Raw genomic sequence first — 18,945 nt, forward strand, 5'->3', positions numbered from 1 at the left:
TATATTAATATTTTTATTAAATTATTTTTATATTTTAATAAAAATAAAAAAATTATTTAATTTTACAAAAAATTTAAATATTTTTTTAATATTAGACAAAAATTACCCTAATCATTTTAGTTTAGTTAAAATTGAATTAATTTTAGTTTTATATTTTTAAATTTAAAACAATTTAAAATCAACACGAAAATATATATAAAAAATTAAAAAAGTTTAGGAACTTATTTAGGGTTCAGCCTTTTTTTTCTTAGATAAAGAAGAAGAAGGTGTCTCATGTCTTCTTTCTGCTTTTCTTTTTCTGAAGCTCTATTTGTCTCGTCTCCACTTTACTCTTCTTTTTCTCAAGTTCTGTTTGTCTCGTCTTTGGCCAAGAAGAAGACAAAGCTCTATTCGAATCATCTTCTCTCTGCGTTTATTTGTCTCTGGCAAAGAAGATGAAGAACCCAGTTCCTCCAAGACCTCCCTGTCAATTTTCTGTTCCTCCACGACCTCTCCGTGTACGCGCTCAGCAACCCATCTGAGGAGTTCTTGTTGATTGCCGGAGCCTCCACCGGCAAGAACCTCGGTCTCTTCTGCTTCAACGAAGACGATCCCAAGCCTGCTCTGCCAGGTTTCCACAGTCGACTCTCGCCTGCGTGACGGCTCCAAAGTTGTTCCCGTTATACTCAACAAGGTTTCCTAAGTTGCTCCTCTCTTCTTTCTTTTTCTTTTTCTTTTTCTCTTTCTCTCTCTCTCTGAGTACACTACAAGAAAATCGTTGAGTACCGTCGGAAAAATAAATTAAATTTGATGGTATAAACCTCACCGGTAAATATTTACTGTCGGATTTTTTTCTACCAACGGTAATGACGGATTACCAGCTCGAAAAACCAATTGGTTACCGGCAGATTTTTTCGACGGTATTGTTAGCGCAAAAAAATATTGTGTTTTGTGTACTATTAACGTCAAATTATTCCTACGGCAATTCTGACGATAATTACATTTTTTTTTAATTTGAAATACATGGTCAATTTTAAATTTAATTTTTTTTTTTACACAATAAGTGGTCAATTCATAAATAATGAAAAACTTTTATTTAAAATAAATAATACAATATTCAAATAAATTAAAAGTCAAGTACATCAAATAAATACAATGAAACAATAAAATGAAAAACTAATGATCGAAGACGTAAGTGTGCTAACGTTGGTGGCGTTAGCACACTAACGTTGGCACCTTCTTCCTTGTGTAATGGCGTTGGTGAGCTAACTTTGGCCACTAACGCTCCCTTCTTCCTTGACCAACATTGGCACTGGCGTTAGTGACCTAACTTTGCCACTAACGCCAGCTTTTTCTTCTTCTTCAAGCACATTAGCACTGGCGTTAGTGGGCTAACTTGGCCACTAACGCCAGCACCTCTTCATTGGCAACGTTGGCACTGGTGTTAGTGGGCTAACTTTGCCACTAACGCCAACTTCTTCCTTGTAGAACACATTAGCACTGGCGTTAGTAGGCTAACTTGGCCACTAACGCCAGCACCTCTTCATTGGCCAGCGTTAACCATGGCGTTAGTGTGCTAACTTGGCCACTAACGCCACAGCCTCTCTACTTCTTCTCTGCTTCTCTTTGCCTATCATCAATCAAACAAGTGCATCAAAACTTTGCTATAATCACAAGATATTGCACCATTCAATGCATCAAGTAGTTCTTGCATAAATCTCATGAAAATGATTATAATTCACTAATGTTTGATGAATCAAGGCATGCATAGATAACTCATCCAAATGCTTGCTTATTGATGAAGATACACTACAACAAATGCGGAGGATAGCGGCCGTTGATTGGCGGCTGTTTATCAAACCGCCACAAAATTGGTTAGATAGGAGCGGTTATGGCAGCGGTTTGTGCTTCAGCTACAAAAGAAACCAAGATAGCGGCGATTATCTTCCCAACTGCCGGAAATCAAATAAAAAAGAGAGCCAAAAGCCCTCAGTACCTCGTCACTCACTTGACCAAGTTCAGAGCTCTGAAGTCTGAATGACTCCCCTTCTCCAACCCTAGCTTCTTCTCGACCACCAACGCAGTGCCACCATCGATCATCACCCCCAGCGTCTCCGTCAGAACCACAGAACCACCACCGTCATGTTCTTCTTCTTCTTCCCTTCTTTCCTCTTCTTCTTCCACCTTCGCCGAACAACCCCCGCAAAAATCCTTTTTCTTTTTCTCTTCCCCTGTCTCCTGCCTTCTTTGTCTTTCCGTTGGCTACCATCCTGCGCCGCCGCGACCATCTTCTTCTCCTCCTTACAACCTCGTATTGTGGCTCTGTAGCTCGCCCCTGCCTCCCTCATTTCTAGCCACAGAATCAGAACAGGGCCACTCCAGTTCTAGCGTGTTCAGATGCAGCAGCGGCTGGTCACTGCCACTGCATCCCTCTCTCCTATGCTCTTGCTCTATTCTTTGACTCAGGTTCTCAGATTTCTTCTATGTTTTAGTTAATTTAGGGTTAGTTATATGTTGATTCTAGTGTTAATTTGATTTGGTTAAGATTATTTTCCGTTGTTACTTGAGTTTAGGTTAGAATTAGGATTTTCTGATTAGAATTAGTGTTAATTTATACATAGTTAAACATGCTGTTAAAAGCTTCTTGAGTTTGAATTTCAATTTGTTTGGATCGATTGACTGATACTTTACTGAGTCACTGTGAAATGCTGCTGATTTTTCATGTCATTGGTGTTGAATTTTGAATTAGTGTTGCAAAGAATACTTTTTAGTGTTATTTTGTGTTGTTTATGCTATTGCATGCCAAATGTTCGACAATATGCCAAATGTTTGCAGTTTACAGAAGTGAAACCAAAATCCAAATTATCTTCATTTGAAAGTAAGTCTCAGAATCTAAATCATCTCAGAAGGTATATTTTTCCCCTTTTTGGTTCATTATGATCTACTTCTTATGTGATCATCATAAATGATATTAAGTATAAAATTTCTTAATTGTATAGTATGTTCTGCTTTAACTGGCCTTATGCTCCAATGGCATGATCTTCTACCATACTTAATCCTGCAAAAGCATTTTATTTTTATTTATTTTCTTTCTAATTGATGGATACCTACATCCTCTAGGAAGAACTGTCTAGATAGTAAGTTTTCAGTGCCAACTATGCCTCTTTTCATTATTTAAGTCAGCTACATGAATGTGTTTTGAAAGTGATTAGAATTAGAAAGTAAATTAGATGTGTTAATTTTCTAAAGCCACCCTCTGGAGCATATATTTTTTTATTTCAAGTGATTCATATTTTAATGTTTTAGAAAGACAATGTATGTATCTGCATATAATTCGCTGATGATTTCTATCCGGAATCAAACTTCATAAGTCAAAATATTAATTCGTTCTTTAAGTATGAATGCTTCAAGCACAGAAATTGCATGAAATTAGAGAAATGTAAATGGAAAAAAGCATCAAAAAGAGTACCAAAAGAAGTCAAGAAGTAAAAAATGCTTAGCAACGGATAGGTATTGCAATAAAGAAGTGAAATTCATAAATCATTAATTCTTTTACAAGATTTTTCCTGGCAGAGTTTTAAGGTCCATACCAATAATGCTAAATAAAAAACAGTTGTTTATTAATATTTTATAGTACTAAATTTGATTTGTGCCTTCTGTTTTTCTTACTTCATATGAACATCTAAATCTATGTTTTTTTTCCATTGGAAAGTAGAAAGCCCACCAACTGTAACTTTTAACTGTAGGACCTTGGCAAAAGGTAACTATTTTTTTTTGCCTTATACTTTAATGAATGAAATTGTTGCAATGTCATTCACTAAAACCAAAACCAGTACAGGTGGTATTTATAAGTATGCTGTTTTAGTTTCACTTTCATATTATTCCTTAGGTGTATTTCTTATTTTAAAGTACTAGTAGTCGGTGATAATAAGGGATTATTGCATGATAGGTGTTCTTGGTCATTTATCATGAATTTGATTTTCTAACCTAGTTAGGATTATTTGCAATTTTTTCACTAAAGCATAGTTTAAGTTGGTACCTTTTGTTTTCGATATCTTGTTAGTATAATATTCAAATTTCGAGAAATTTTCTGATGATGAGGTTTGCTCCCTCAATTTAGAAATTGGTGCACAAAAATAGGTTCTTTTCTCCTTCTCTTTATGAGGCTGAAACCAAAGAAATTGAAATAGAAATAAGTTCTGAAATAACATTTTTTCTTCTTCTTGCAAGCCATTATGAGATCTCAATTGTAACAGACTCAAGGTACTTTATTACGTGATTATTTTAAAGCATGGGTGCTATTGAAACTTGAAAGAACTAGGTCAATTAAAGCCAAAATTCAATGATGATATGTTTAATTTGATAGGACGAAACTTTGGCAATGAAGTGTAATTCATTCATGCTGAGAGATTGGTATCAACCAGGTACAGTTATCCTTTCCCATGTCATTGCTTTTTTATATTGTTGTGTAATTATTGCTAACTGATATGCTTGCAAGTTTCAATTTTACAGAAATTTTCTATCCAGGTTGTCAGCCTCCAGCTGAAGAGATCGGTTTGATTTTTCCAACATACCACAATGCTCTTCAACAGTCCTTAGTTTTTCAGCCCCTATTTCAATCTCTCTATTCAATCGATCAAAAGTTTCATGGGCATGCAGAATTTCACTCCCCATTGTAGATATCTTCTCCAAGCACTGCTTGTACAGAAAAGCTACAGCTTCTTTCTCTTCATTCAGTTCAGCAAGACTTTTCCTCAGAGATTTAGCTTCCATTTCTGCTCTTTCAATTTGCTCATTCAACATCCTACTATTCTCCTCAGTAAGTGCTAGCTTAGCCTCCAAGACAGAAATCTTTTCAAGGCATTTATTATATTGATAAAAACAAGCATCCTTCTCAGCCTCTAATATGCCAAGTTCCTGCTTTAGATTTTCTGCTTCGGTTTCTGCTTTAGCAGCTCTCTCATCATGCCCCTTTGCATTTTTATATTTTCCATTTCTTTCACGTGTTTTGATTATGTACTTCTGCACGTGTTTTCATTTTAAGTTTTATATTTTCCATTTCATTTTATATTTTCCATTTCTTCCGTTCGGGCCAGTTCTTACATCATCCTCTCTGCTGCGGTAATCACCAGTGTTTCTATCAATTTGTGATGGTATAATGTGTCTTTGATTGGTGTTCTTACTGCATATGAAGGTTGTGCATGTTTCGATAATTGTAAGATGCTCCTCTGTCTTTGGATCAAATTTGGTAATATTTAAAGAGATGAGAAATTTGATCCAAGTCCTATCATGATAACGAATTTTATGGTTTTCCTAATTACTCATGTCTCATTTTTTGATTAAATTCCACTCCATTATTTGAAGCTACGTCAGTGATTATAGCCCAGTAGGTGGTATTTACTTAGATGGTTAGAGATTTGAGTGTATTGCTAGTTTATGTTTGAAAAGAATTTTCTCCTATGATCAATGAAGTGTGAAACTATAAGTAGTTCGTGCTGTGATTTGAATCTCTGAGAATTAATCAATAATCATCAAACTAGTCAATAGAAACCAGTAAATATGGTTAATACACCAATTAGTGTGGTATAAAATTGGGCAAATTAATTTTTCTTTAATGTGCAGCTCCTAAGGCTGTGGTAAAATACAGGAGCAGGATTTAGGTAGTAATTGGACTGCTGTGATTGGATGTTATATATAATTTTAATGTCCAGCTTTTAATCCAAATTACTACTACTTGTAGTATATAATGACTTTAAACATAGATGTATATCCAGCTCACCCTATATAAATTATTGTATTAGTTTTGATATTGTCTTTTAAGATTGGACGCTAATCAAAATTAGTTTAAAGGCATTAATTCCTCAATTATTAATGTGAGTATATATCTTGCTGGCTGGGTCAATAATCCATATACATAACATTGTGCAAGAAAAGCTTGAATACCTGAGCAGAGTAATAAAGTACTTTTATTTAGTGCACTGCTAAAAACCAAACATTATCTTATCACTTTGCAATGTTATTGAATCAATTTCACTTTGAGATTTGAGATTTGTGTGGTATAAATGACTGAATTCCCTGATTTTGATGGTTAATCTTGCTTCAGCTGTCATCTTCACTTATGTTTATTTATTAATTTCATGAACCAAGTGTTGTAATACCCTAACTACTAAAGTTCACACTTCCGGCTGCGCGACTTTGATAGCTCGGACATTACGACGGCTTTTATACTATTTAATACTAAAATATGAGCCTGTTTAAAAACTTTAAACCGCAATACCGATCCAAAAATACTTTCATCCGATATCATACATCCATAAATACCATACAACTTACAAAATTCATAAAGAGTACATCCATATATATATATATATATATATATATTATATACATACATAATATTACAGTCATTATCCAATACAATTCCTATCCCTCTTACAGATTATATCAAGATAAAGGCGAGGGTACAATAAACCATAACTAACACAATACAAAGCATCTCAACAACTAAATGAACTCTTCGTAACTTCTGCGCCCATATCCTGAAAGGGGAAAAATGTAGGGGGGTGAGAACATCATCCTCAAAAGGGTTCTCAGTAGAGGGTTTTTGGGAATTACTGTAATAGGATACGTGAAGATAACCGCACCAGTGATTCATAACTGTCTTATGCCTCTTTTCAAAAACAACGGTTTACAATGAAAGTAAAGTCGGAAATCTTTTCGGAAAGAAGAACCGTTCAATTCTCAAAAACTCAAAAGCCTTTCAAAACGGTTTATCTATGCGGAACCAAAATAGCTTTTCATAATTTTATTCCAAACCAGAAACACAAAACCGAAATCAACCATCAGTTCATCTCTTTCCAACCACGGCCCTAAGCCCAAACAATCCAACCAACAACCAATCACCATAATCCAACAGAGTCCCAGATGCAAACACAGATAGGAAGTTCAAGCACAAAGAAACAGTTATTACAAGTAGAATAGTTAGCAATTAATCACATAGGCAAACCAAGTATAATATGCACACCCAACCAATGTCACACAAATGCATATGATGCATGCTTGTCCCTAGTGGCTGATGATATCATCTGTCGGTTATATAGCCAACCCGACACGTCCTGGTAGCTAACCATGGATAGAAACACCCCTCGCGGAGCAAGTAGGTTTGAGCTACAACCCCCTTGCTTCTGCCCGCTCAACCCAGAGCCAGTGGAATAACCACTACTGCGGCTACTACCCAGGCGGGTGTTTAAAAGCTCAACCTGGAGCGAGTGGAATCACCACTACTACCGCTACTACCCAGGCGTCACAATCTCTGACCTGGAGCAAGTGGGACAAACCACAACCCTTGCTACTACCCAGGTGTCTCAAGCATATATTCATTCAGTCCCAGCCATGGATCAACATCCATCTCAGCCATCCGGCTTAAATTCATAATTCATAATCAGCCATACGGCCCATAACTCAGTCGGCAATCCGCCATAAATCAATATCATACACAGCCATTCCGGCTCATAGCAAAATGGCACCTCCACCATTCAACCTCATCAAATTCATAAAACCGGCATTTAAGCCACAAATCACTTTTTCTCAAATCGTTTCACTTTGAAATCAAGTTTCAACTCTTTTCAGCCTTGGCTTTTAGAAATCTCGTTTCTCAAATCATCTCAGGCTCATAAGCCAAATTTACTCAAAGTGAGTTCCCTTTTTAAAACAAAGCCGCTCTCGGCATCCTCTTTCCGAAACTTCCAAAACCATGGAAAGTTAAAGATTCATTTTGGGAACATTCAAAATCACCCATCCCACAATGGGATTTTATAACAAAGTTTCTCGGCAGAGTCCCAAGTCTTTAGGGGAGAATAGCATAACTCATTTCGCCGAATTCATTTAAAATCATTAAAACCTTGGCTTTCCGATTTGAGTAATAAAATAGGATCTAAGCCAAACCGAGTCACGTAATCATTTACTTCTTTCAAAGCCGTTTCCTTTACTTAGGCAAAACCAGCTTCAACCCCCATGATAAATTCTAAAGCGTTTCAACTGTTCAAATTTGTTTTAGTCTTGCAAAAGTTCAGAGTTCAAAGAGTACTTAAAACCTTTCTCAAAACATTTCAAAATAAAACTTGTCAATAGACATTCAGGTTCTTTCAAAGTCATTGAAACTTCTTTAATTGAAACCCCCAAGTCAAATTCAAAGGCATAAATCCTTTTTGCATTCAAACAGCTTTAAAACACAAGTTTCATCTAAATAACTTTCTCTTGAAAGAGATACAATGCCTTTCTTAAGAAGCAAGACTAAATCACAATTTCCTCTTTACTAACTCATTTCGAAAGCATGAATCATCCTTTTCTTGATAATTCAAATAAAATAGCAGAAGTCTTTAACTCATCATTTTCCAGACAACATTTCAATAAAGACTCGGATTTTATAGAAATTTCGGCAACACCTCCCCTAAAACTTGGACTTTTGCCACCCGGTTCGGGTCCCAACTAAACCGTTTCTCATTCCTTTCAACAGCTCAAATCCAGAAATCAATTCAAAAGCAAGCTAAATCCAACAGTCGCCTCAGTGGCATATCTCAAGGAAACCATTACAAAAATTAACTCAATATCAACCAATTTAACTCATTTCTAAAGCTTTAAAGAAACGGTTCAGTAACAAATCATTTGTCCAAGATCAAGTCAATTAAAGTAAACCAGGCTGAATTCAAAAGTGCATTCGACTTTTCACATCATCAAATAATTGACTCAAATCAAATCAATCCTCAACGGATTAAACTCAGATTTCAAATCTTTAAAGAATCACTTCAAAACATTACATTTCACAAAGCCGCACAACCATTCAACCAAACCAACATCCATAATCACTCGAGTCAATCAAATAACACATAAGGAAGATACAATCACCAAATACACAATATCTCACAACAGTATCCATATGTAATAATTCCAATAATAACTATAGTTTTCGGAAAGCGCCCCTACCTCAAAACACAAAACCATAGCCCAAACGCGTCACAGAATCCTTTCCGCCTCGACCCGAAATCAACAATCAAAATCCCGGCAGCCAAAACCTCGGTTCCAAGCCACTTTCGCAATAATCTCAACAACTCTAATCGCAACATACAACAACCGAAACTCAATCGTATACCAATTAACGCCACAAACCTCAGCGTATGATAACAGAACAGTAACTAAGGGGCTTTAAAATCGAAAACGCTTACCGAACCAAGGAAGGAATGGCTGAACCGAAACAGCGGCGGTCTCCGAACCGGTTCGGCGGCAGCCCGGCAGCCACCTCAAGCGGCAGTGGCGACGAATTCCGATCACGACAACTGAAACCAACATGCAGTGACCATAATATTCTCGAAATTCAAAAGGACGGAGGCTAATGACAAGACCCTTACTGGCAGAATTTTCCGGCAACGGCAGCAGGGGCATTTTCTGGCCGCAAAGGCTTACCGACGCAACTCAACACAGAACCACAAAGAGCGGTGACAACCTCCACGACTCCGGTGAGTTCCCTCAACGACAGTGATGGCCGGAACCCCGGTGGCGCTAACGACGGCAGGAACAGCGCCGTTGGCTTCGCACAGCACGGATCAGCAGCGGTCCTTGGGCAGTGACACGCACGACGGGATGCATGGCCTCCCTCTCCCCGCCGCTCTCTCTCCCATCTCGTGAACGTGTCCCTCGAGATTCAGTTGCTGCAACGCTTCCTCTCTGGACTCACGATGGCGATAGCAGCGCCGTTGGAAGACATGGAAGCAGTGGCAGCGACAAGGACGGCGCAACGAGCAGCGACTCTGAGGTCTCCAGCGACGGAATAGGTTGATGGGTGGAAGAACCACGACTGGCAGGGATGAACAGGGCAGCTTCGATTGCGACGCTCCTCGCGTCTCTGGCCCGCGTCCCCTTCCTTCATTGTCGCGCAGTCTCTCCTTCTCCTCAGCGCCAGCAACGGTGACAACACTCCTTGCCGGCACTGCACAGTCCCACATCTCCGGTTCCCCCTCCTCAGTGCAACACAGCGGCGCGGCGGTAGTGACGCCCGCCGGCGCCGCCCTTCTTCCTTCTCCCTTCCGGATCTCTCTTTCTTTCACAAATCTGTGTTACGTTCTGCTGGGAAGAAGAGAGGGCTGCTGCGTTCTGTTGTGGCAAAGGAAGGGTTGGGGTGTGGCAGCTGAGAGTTAGGAATTAGGGTTTCATTTTCAAAAATTAGGGTTAAGGGCATTTTAGTAATTTTACTTAAAAATAAGGATAATATAGTAATTAGAAATAAATTCTAACCCAACAATAATAATGTATAAAAATACTATTTACTCATCAATCTCACACTTTATTTTCAATAAAATGTCCAAATCAAAATAATTAGAAATAATATAATTAAACCCTTTATTTTCCAAAGTAACAGTATTAATATTTAAAATATTAATTATTTAATCTGAATCATATAAAAATCCTTATTATTTCACAACTACCAACTATATGATTTAAATATAGCAAATAATCCAATAATTATAAAATTGGATAATAACCATAACTTATCTCAAATTCAATAAATCAAAACTTGCCTTAATCATCTTTAATAAAATGATCTCTTAAATTAAGGCTATAAATAACTGTAGAATTTGAGACTTGATCATAATAAGACTTTTCAAAGATTCTGGGTCTTACAAGTGTTCCACTTGATTACTTAGTAATGTTCTAAATTATCATTACCTAACACCTTATGAAGCTTACTTTGAAGGTTAGTATTTAATTAGTAGATAATTTTTTTATAGGAACCTGTTTGTGTGGATTATTTTTTATTATGTGCTTTGTTATTATTCAACGGTTTAGTCTTGTGTTTACGAAGGGCAATTCTTTCAAGCCCACTTCGTTATCCTGTTAACTAATTCATGTGTTAGGACCCATTCCTTGAACGGTTGAACCCAATAATAATATATGCTCCTTATATTAATAATAAGTAATGATTTGCTTTCATTGATTTTAACAGATATATCTTGCAGACTTTTGAGGTGGACAACAAGCCAATTTCTTCTAAAGGTATGTGCACAGTGATGCTTATATATACCTGCACATTTGTGTTTGCAACTTAGTATTATGCATAGAATCCAACATAATGTCTCGATTTTCTAATTATTAGCTAGCATTATATTCTCTTAATTTTTTCCCGCACTACAAAAAAATTAGTTATTACAGACGGATATTTTCGATGGATTTTATCCCTCGGAAATATAGACGGAATTTCAGAGAGATTTTTTTGTCGGAAAATAAAAAAATGAATTAGCATAAATTACAGACAGAAAATAGAATCCGTCGATAATTCTGTCGGTAAAATTAATTTTTTTTCGTGAGAAATGATTACAGATGGAAAATCCGTCTGTAATTTAAAATTTTCCGTCGAAAAATTTTAATTTAAACCTAACTTCTCCCCACCCTATCGACCCCCCTTTCACACGCACAAAATCACATAACAAACGAGTTGCTCCTCTCTCCTTCAATGGGTTTCTCCTCGTACGAGCTTCTTCTTCTCCTTTCCTCACTCACAGCGCCACCGCCACCACCCTAACCACCGCAGCTACCTTCTCCTTCTTCTCCTCTCTTTTAAACACTGAACCAGTAGAACACAGCCCCTATCTCTCTCGTTTTTTCTCGTTCGCAGAACAAATCAAGCTCAAGCTCCTGTTCTCTTCGTCTCAGGTGAGCTCCAGCACGCCGGCGCCACCTGTAGCAGCGTCTGTCCCCACCACTGCGCCTCTCCCTCTCCTTTTATCCCCACTCAGTTCTGGCTCGCATATCTTCTCAGCGCCATAGCCATCATCTCCTCCAGTCAATGCTTCCAGGTTTTAGTTTCAAAATTCTTTTAATTTTTGTTAAGTTCAATTAATTTTGTTTAGTTAGTTTGATTTTAGTAATTAGTTTAGTTAGATTTGTTTTCTGATTAGTGGATTTTTAGGTTTTGATTAGATTAGTTTTAGTTAGATTTGTTTTTTTCTGACTTTAGTAATTAGTTTGATTTAAAATTTGTTGTTGAAACTTTTTTCCTCATGGTTTTTCAATTTTTGGTGTTTCCTTTCACTGCATTATCTTTTTTCTTTTGCTGCTGCTTCTTGCTACAGTGTGATAGTGATCCTTCTACTTGGAGCTACATCAATGATCATGTTCATTTTCATATAGGACAGTAAGTTTGACTTGCTTCAGTAATAGAATATTCCGGTTGTTTAATAATGTAGAACATATGCATCTAGATTCTTTAAACTTTCTTACTTTTCATTGTTATAGGTGGTATGCTTAACTTGGGATATATGATGTGGCTGTCAAGTATATGATGGAAATCTTGGCCTACAGTCACCAGTCCAAGGCAACACAGGAATTATTTCTTAGTGACTTTCTTCAAACTGTGAAGGTGATAGTGACTCTATTTCCTTTTCAGATCTCATGCTTAGAACCTGATTGTTAAAATACTGAACTGCCAATAGTTTGATTTAATGTAATTCCTGAAGTAGTGTGCTTTGTAGAACAGGTTGGGGATGTAGGACCCATTCTTGATTTGATGGCTGTGGTTTTAGAGAATATTTCTACTTCTACCCTCCTAGCCAGAACAACAATTTCTGATGTCTATCAAACCGCAAAATTAATCAGTTCTGTCCCTAATGTGTCATATCAGAAGAAGACAAGCATTCCTACATAGACTGGAAATAACATTTCTACCTATTCAGCTTTATTCGTTTATCTAAAGACATAGGGTGTTTTCTGGACTTATCCAGGCTTTCCCTGATGCCTTGTTCCATCAATTGCTTGTGGCCATGGCTCATCCGGATGTGAAACACAAATTGGAGCACATAGTGTCTTCTCTATGGTGCTTATGCCATCAATGATTTCTCCTTAGTTGGACCAGAAAACAAAGATGTCTATGAAGGTACAGAGTAATAGCTTCCACATTCAGCATGATAGTTTCTCTGAAGCAGAACACTTAAATGGGAAACTGCTAGAAGGAAACACGGTTGCAGGAGTTACTGGGGATAAAAATGCTGTTCATCCATATCGTGGTTATAGCTTTACTCGTGCACTAACTGATGGAAAAGATGGTTGGCATAAAGCCTCCAAGTTCCAATTTATTTTGCATATATATTGGTTACCATAAAGCCTCCAAGTTCCAATTTATTATGAAATGCAATTAGCTATTTCAGCAACTTAAAAAGAATATTTCAAGTTGGTGTCAAACTGGAGCCTGCATTTAGTGGCAGTGGCAATAATTTTGACAGCAAAATTTATCTTTATAGAAATGGAAAAAAAAATGCCATTCATAGCCTTTTAACTAATCCCGTTAGCTTTAAAATCTATTTATCCAAATTTGTTTTCATATTTTAATTAATTTTTATAATTTAATGGTGATATGAATTGCTTTGTCAGGCATCCAATTACAGGATTTTGGCATTTGTAAATGTTTCTAATTTAAATTGTATGCTTTTCTTTCTGTCAGTGGGCTTGTTATCTGTATTTTATTGTTTCTAATTACTTCAGAGATTTAAAACAAAACACCTTTTCCATAAATAAAATTAAAAATAAATACTCGTTATTTGCAGGATTTGACGCTTACTCTGTCAACATTTCTACCTGTAGTTTCTATAAATAATGACAGCAAAGATCAATCAGATTTCTCAATTAGACTTAAGGTAATACTATCTGTTCTTACTGTAAGATTCCAACCTTATTGAATATTTATGACACTGATTGTTGATGAAAAAGGTTAAATGTTCTTTTTTAATTCAATAATGTTTGGCAGATGTATAATGAGGTGCAACGTTGCTTTCTCACAGTTGGCTTGGTGTATCCAGATGATTTGTTTCTGTTTCTTGTAAATGTAAGTTGTTGAAAATCTAGTTGAAGTGAATTTTCTATTCTGTTGATAAAAAAGGAAAAGCATAGTAAGCCGAAGGGAGATTAAGTTATACCATGTAAAGCTAAATAACTTGCTAGAAGAAATTAGACCCAGACTAAATATTAGATGAAGGAAGGCAATCAGTTGAACTAGTTTCTGGTTTGATTTAAAGTTGAATCATGTCCTATTTCTTTTACATATTTTTGTTAGCCTGTGTGTTATGTTGAGGAAGGTGCCTTATTTGCACTGATGTTTCTTCCTTTTCCAAGGAGAAAATTATTTTGTTTCTCCTAATATGATATAAAAGTGTTGCCTTTTTGGCTACTTTTCTTTTTCTTTTAGAAATGCAAGGTGAAGGAAGAAACATTGACCTTTGGTGGACTTTGTGTTTTGAAGCATCTTTTACCAAGGTTCTTGCTTTTCTGTTGCTGGTGATAATTGTCATGAATCATATTTTCAGAAAGCTTAATTTGTTCGGTAGATACATGAATAGCTTTATACCTTCAAATCGTATCAGGCAATAACATTTTTTGGGGCTGCAGCCCTGACAATGCTTGGGCCCACTGTATCTTCTACTAAAATTCAGCTTTTATTTGGAAGATTGAGTCGTAAACAAAGATTGAACTCTTGGCCGCATTTGGTTATAGGAGCTCTAATACCACCAGGCCATGAACTACCTTACCAAAAAGCTTAGACTATATTTGGGTTGAGGGATATGACTAATTTGGTACCTTAACAGTTACTGTGTGTTATTATCTTGTGTAAATTGACCTACAATTCTTATCTGAAGGTTATTTGAAGCTTGACATAGTAAAATACCTCTACTTGTTGAAGCTGTAAAGTCCTTGCTAGAGGAGCCGAGTTTAGGTGTTCGGAAAGTACTTTCTGAGGTAATCCATTATGAACTATGTTCATGTAATTTACTTCTGAACTAACACAGTTTCTTACCCTTCACTTTCTTTTGGTTTTTCCTGCCTTCCTTCTTTTCTTGTAGTTAATTGTGGTTATGGCTTCACATTGTTACTTGGTTAGTTCATCTGGAGAGTTGTTCATTGAGTATCTTGTACGGCACTGTGCTTTAACTGACAATAATCGCGGTGATCTTGACATCCTGAATAAGAGAGTGGAGGTAAAATTTCTCCCCAATCCTTGCTTCTCAATAAACAAGTGCCACTTGTGTACAATGATAAGACCATGATTGAAACCAAAATTTACTTTCTTAGAATGATCACTGTTTTAGAAAGCTAGTTAGCTGCTGTTGCTGCATAAACAGTAAGAATCTCACTTCTTCAGGTTTTTATAGTCTCTTGATGTTTTGAACTCTATAATATGTTTGGAAATTGACTAGTATCATGCTTTTCAGATTTGTCTGGTGCTGTTTTTTTTTTTTGGATTTAGAGGGGATTTGTTTGTTCTTTAGCTTTTATGCTGAATTCTTGCATCTTGAATCTTGTTCTTCCAACTGTGCTGTGTGTGAATTGCATGACCCTTCACATGGTTTCTTCACAATGCTGGAATTTGTTATGCTCCTAAGAAACTTTGTTGGAATTTGGAAAATTGGACCTGCTTTAATGAAATGTTCTGTTTTTGCTTATTACTATATTTTTAGTTTTTTACCTTAGTTACACAAATGACATATTATTTTCATAACAGAATCTTACAATATTGTAGAAATAAGATTTTATTCAATAAACTTGATTGTCTTTTGATTCTACTCTTATGTTGTTGGGAGGTTCAATGTAGAATTGTAGGTCATGACTTTACGCATCACTTTCAAGGTTATGATGATGTTTTTGTTTTAAATCTGAAATAGAATGTGTTTCATCTTTATGATAAGACCATGATTGAAACCAACATTCTTTAATTCTATCATGGGAATGGTAGGCATGTCAATGATCATTTATGATTTATGGATAATCAAAATTTGGCTAGAAGAAAGATAAGATGTACCACCTACTTTTGAATTTGTATCTGAGACATGGTAATCAATTATACTTCCATTTATGTATTTATTTTATTCTCAAAATAAATCTTCCTTCTGTTATCATTCTTCATTAGTAATAAATTAATAATGACATTAGTAATAATGATTAGAACCATGTTATATACTAACTAATATTAGAGCTTTTAATTTGAAGTAGTGGTTTATGCTCCTATGCTTTCACTTTTTTGTTGCAGGTTTGCTTATACTTTAATTTGCACTGGTATTTTCATGTGTGTGGTAACATGTCTAGGACATATGGCAGCAGGTAGCATGAATGGTTAGTCTCACATGTGTATCCTTTTTCATTGCTTGTGTCAAGTGTATACGGTAGAATGGAACAGCTAACAAATTTTATTATTCTTGTAATTAAGTTATTAAAGAAAATATTAAAGAAAAAAGACTTTTTATTGGTCAACTAAGTGGAACATTTGGCTTGCTGCACTTTCTATTGTAGGAGAGATCAAGCACTCCCAAGCTGCTCATGTTACCAACTTGTGGAGGGACTTCTCCAGTGAGTTGATTGTGGAAAAGATCAAGTGCTTCTAATTTCAACAGATTCCCAAGAAAAGCTGAAATTTCACTTGAGAGATTGTTGTATCTGAGGTCTAAATTGATCTGGAAATTTTGGAGCTTTTCAATTTTTGTTTTAGTATGGAAAATAACAGCTTTTAGTATGGTTGATAGTTCTAGTATGGTTGAATAATACATTGAGGATTATAGTTGATGTATCAATACATTTTGTTTATATTTTGAATTATATTGACTTGTTTGTTTATTATAGTACTTTTCTTTTAGTTTGATAATACGATGAATTTGTTTATTTTTTGAAATATTATAAATATTTACATACAAATTAGATAAAAATTTGTATTAAATTTATATTTATTTTGTATGAAAATAAGTTTATTTTGTAATTAGAAAAATAAAAAAATTATATTTTACCTTACTAACGGATTTACAGACGGATTTTCTGTCTGTAATTAGAGTGTAAGATGATTTTCCAAAATTCAAATTATAGACGGAAAATCCGTCGGAAAATCTATCTGTAATTACAGACGAAAAATCCGTCGAAAAATCTGTCTGTAATTACAGACGGAAAATCCGTCGGAAAATCTGTCTGTGATTACAGACGGAAAATCTGTCGAAAAGTTCGTCGCCTTTGGGAAATGGATAGAAAATTTACAGAGAGAAAATGGTCAGTAACTCGTAAAAATCTATCTGTAATTTTCCGACGGAAAAAAATCCGTCGGTAAATAATTTCCGACGGGACTTTTACAGAAGGACAAAATCCGTCAGTAACCAAAAATCCGTTGGTAATAAAGACTAAATCTGTCTGTATTAATCCATTTTCTAGTTGTGCCGGATTGCAACTGTGTTGTAACCTATGTTCTTGTATGTCTGATTTTTCGTAGAATTTTAAAAAATAGGAGATTTATTTCCTTTTAGGTGGTGAGTGAATGGAATTTAAAATGTATAAGTTAATTAAAATATATTTTTTAATTCATGTCTCCTTAATAATCTTATGAATGTGTTATTTTATTTAGACGTCAGGTTTAGACAAAAAGAAAAAGCACTTGCCATGTAAAAATGTAAAAATATTTTAATAAGAAGATGATTAGTGGATACAAGAATAGGCTTCCACCTAGTAAACCTTTGATGTATATTCTATAAAAGTAATTGTAATAATTAATATAGGATTTTAACTAAGAAAATATACATCATCTTTTGACTCTCAGTCACTTTGATTTGTTTTATTTGGGAAACATGTGCTATTTATCCTTTAAGATGGCTAAGAAAGGTCGTTACACAAAAAAAACAAAAATTAGTACCAGGATGTCAGCAACCTCAAACAGCTCTGCCTCCGGCTTCAGCTTTCCACTGCGATGACTCTCAAATTCTCCCGGACAGTGGTGATAGTGTCCCTCCAACTTCATGCCCTTTCCTTCCGCCGCGCAGTGTACCAAGGCCTGCTCCCCAAACGAGCACAAATAACATTTAGGAATCGGAGCCAGACCACGTAAACTTGGCAGCTGATGCACATGATGTAGATTTTCCTGATCAAGAAGCTGATGACCCCTTTGTGAATCCTAGATCTCAGAGTCGCAAAGGTCACAAGACTACAGAATTTTGGGAAGTTAAGATCATTGGTAACGTATTTAATAATTTTTCTTTGGTCAACATGATTTAGAATATATGTTATATATTAATTTTCTCGCATTCTGTCCACAACGGATACACATATAAGATATTATATTTGGCTTACAGATTTCGACGGCACAATCAAGCCGGCAAGAATAAGCGTGAGGGAGGCTATGGAACGGCCTAACGGGAGAAAGGTCATGCTCAGGTTCAAGAGCGCAAAGCAAGATATCAGAGACGAAGCTGGACTGTTGAGTGGCGTGCTTAGTCTGTTAGGATCTGACTACGAAAAATTTCCTATCTGTAAAATAGAATATAGAGTGAAAAATAGAATATTAGGATTGGAGATATTTTGCATTGAAGCAAATTTTTTATTGAATTAGACTGAGCACCTCTTTAAAAGAGATTTGTTTTCTTCGTATTTTGATGGATATATTATTTCATTTTGCTTATATGTTAATTTTGATTTTGCTACAAGTTTAGATTCTAAGGTTGAAAATATTCACTCTTAAAATAATAAAAAATATAAAAAGAATTAAAAAAATAATTCAATAATATTTTAATTAAATTATGTGTGTTTTTTTGAAAAAATGGAAATTTCCTTTTTTTAAATTTTTTTTTAAATTAGCGGCGGTTTTAAACGTGTGGAAACTTAAGACATATGGAGATAAATTGCGGCGGTTTGGAAACTGCCGGTAAATATGAAGCAAATTGTGTCAGTCTCAGTTAGCAATTATTTTTTATTGGTGTGCCGCGAAATTTTGATTTAGCAACGGTTATACTAGCGGTTGCTGGAAACCGCCGCCAAACGCAATCCCGGCTCCCATATCCATGGCAGTCCGGTTAACCACCGACGTTTGATTTTGCGGCGGTTTTAAACTGCCGTTAATCAAGAAAAAAACCGCTGCCAATTTCCGCCTCCATTGTAGTGATAATGCATGAAACTAACTTAAAATAT

The 18,945-nt window shown here is 35.8% G+C and overlaps 2 protein-coding genes across 17 annotated transcripts; one reads left to right on the forward strand and one right to left on the reverse strand.

The window, feature by feature from the left end:
* Positions 1 to 1,929: 1,929 nt before the first annotated feature.
* On the forward strand, positions 1,930 to 16,628 carry LOC112750186 (protein SHOOT GRAVITROPISM 6). Of its 16 annotated transcripts, none has more exons than XR_011873386.1 (15): positions 1,930 to 2,445; positions 2,815 to 4,242; positions 4,346 to 4,403; positions 4,492 to 4,798; positions 10,976 to 11,025; positions 11,683 to 11,825; positions 12,102 to 12,163; positions 12,265 to 12,388; positions 12,506 to 12,901; positions 13,569 to 13,658; positions 13,769 to 13,846; positions 14,655 to 14,754; positions 14,859 to 14,993; positions 16,043 to 16,125; positions 16,303 to 16,628. XR_011873386.1 is itself a non-coding variant. In XM_072219034.1 (15 exons), the coding sequence occupies exons 8-12, from the start codon at positions 12,890 to 12,892 to the stop codon at positions 14,668 to 14,670; spliced, it is 264 nt and encodes an 87-aa protein (XP_072075135.1). In that variant the 5' UTR covers positions 1,930 to 2,445; positions 2,815 to 4,403; positions 4,492 to 4,798; positions 10,976 to 11,025; positions 11,683 to 11,825; positions 12,102 to 12,163; positions 12,265 to 12,388; positions 12,506 to 12,889; the 3' UTR covers positions 14,671 to 14,754; positions 14,859 to 14,993; positions 16,043 to 16,125; positions 16,303 to 16,628. The 16 variants fall into 16 exon arrangements, 10 of the variants coding, with proteins under 10 accessions (XP_072075135.1, XP_072075132.1, XP_072075130.1 ...); XR_011873388.1 differs by having other exon boundaries at positions 4,507 to 4,798; XR_011873387.1 differs by having other exon boundaries at positions 2,815 to 2,888.
* On the reverse strand, positions 6,254 to 10,183 carry LOC112750185 (uncharacterized). The gene is made up of 4 exons (XM_072219026.1): positions 9,384 to 10,183; positions 9,201 to 9,311; positions 8,962 to 9,088; positions 6,254 to 6,518 (listed from the first exon to the last, which is right to left on the reverse strand). Exons 1-4 carry the CDS (start codon positions 9,415 to 9,417, stop codon positions 6,419 to 6,421), a joined length of 372 nt encoding a protein of 123 aa, XP_072075127.1. The 5' UTR covers positions 9,418 to 10,183; the 3' UTR covers positions 6,254 to 6,418.
* Positions 16,629 to 18,945: the final 2,317 nt, after the last annotated feature.

Source organism: Arachis hypogaea, chromosome 15 (assembly GCF_003086295.3).
Source record: "Arachis hypogaea cultivar Tifrunner chromosome 15, arahy.Tifrunner.gnm2.J5K5, whole genome shotgun sequence".
NCBI classification, from domain to species: domain Eukaryota; kingdom Viridiplantae; phylum Streptophyta; class Magnoliopsida; order Fabales; family Fabaceae; genus Arachis; species Arachis hypogaea.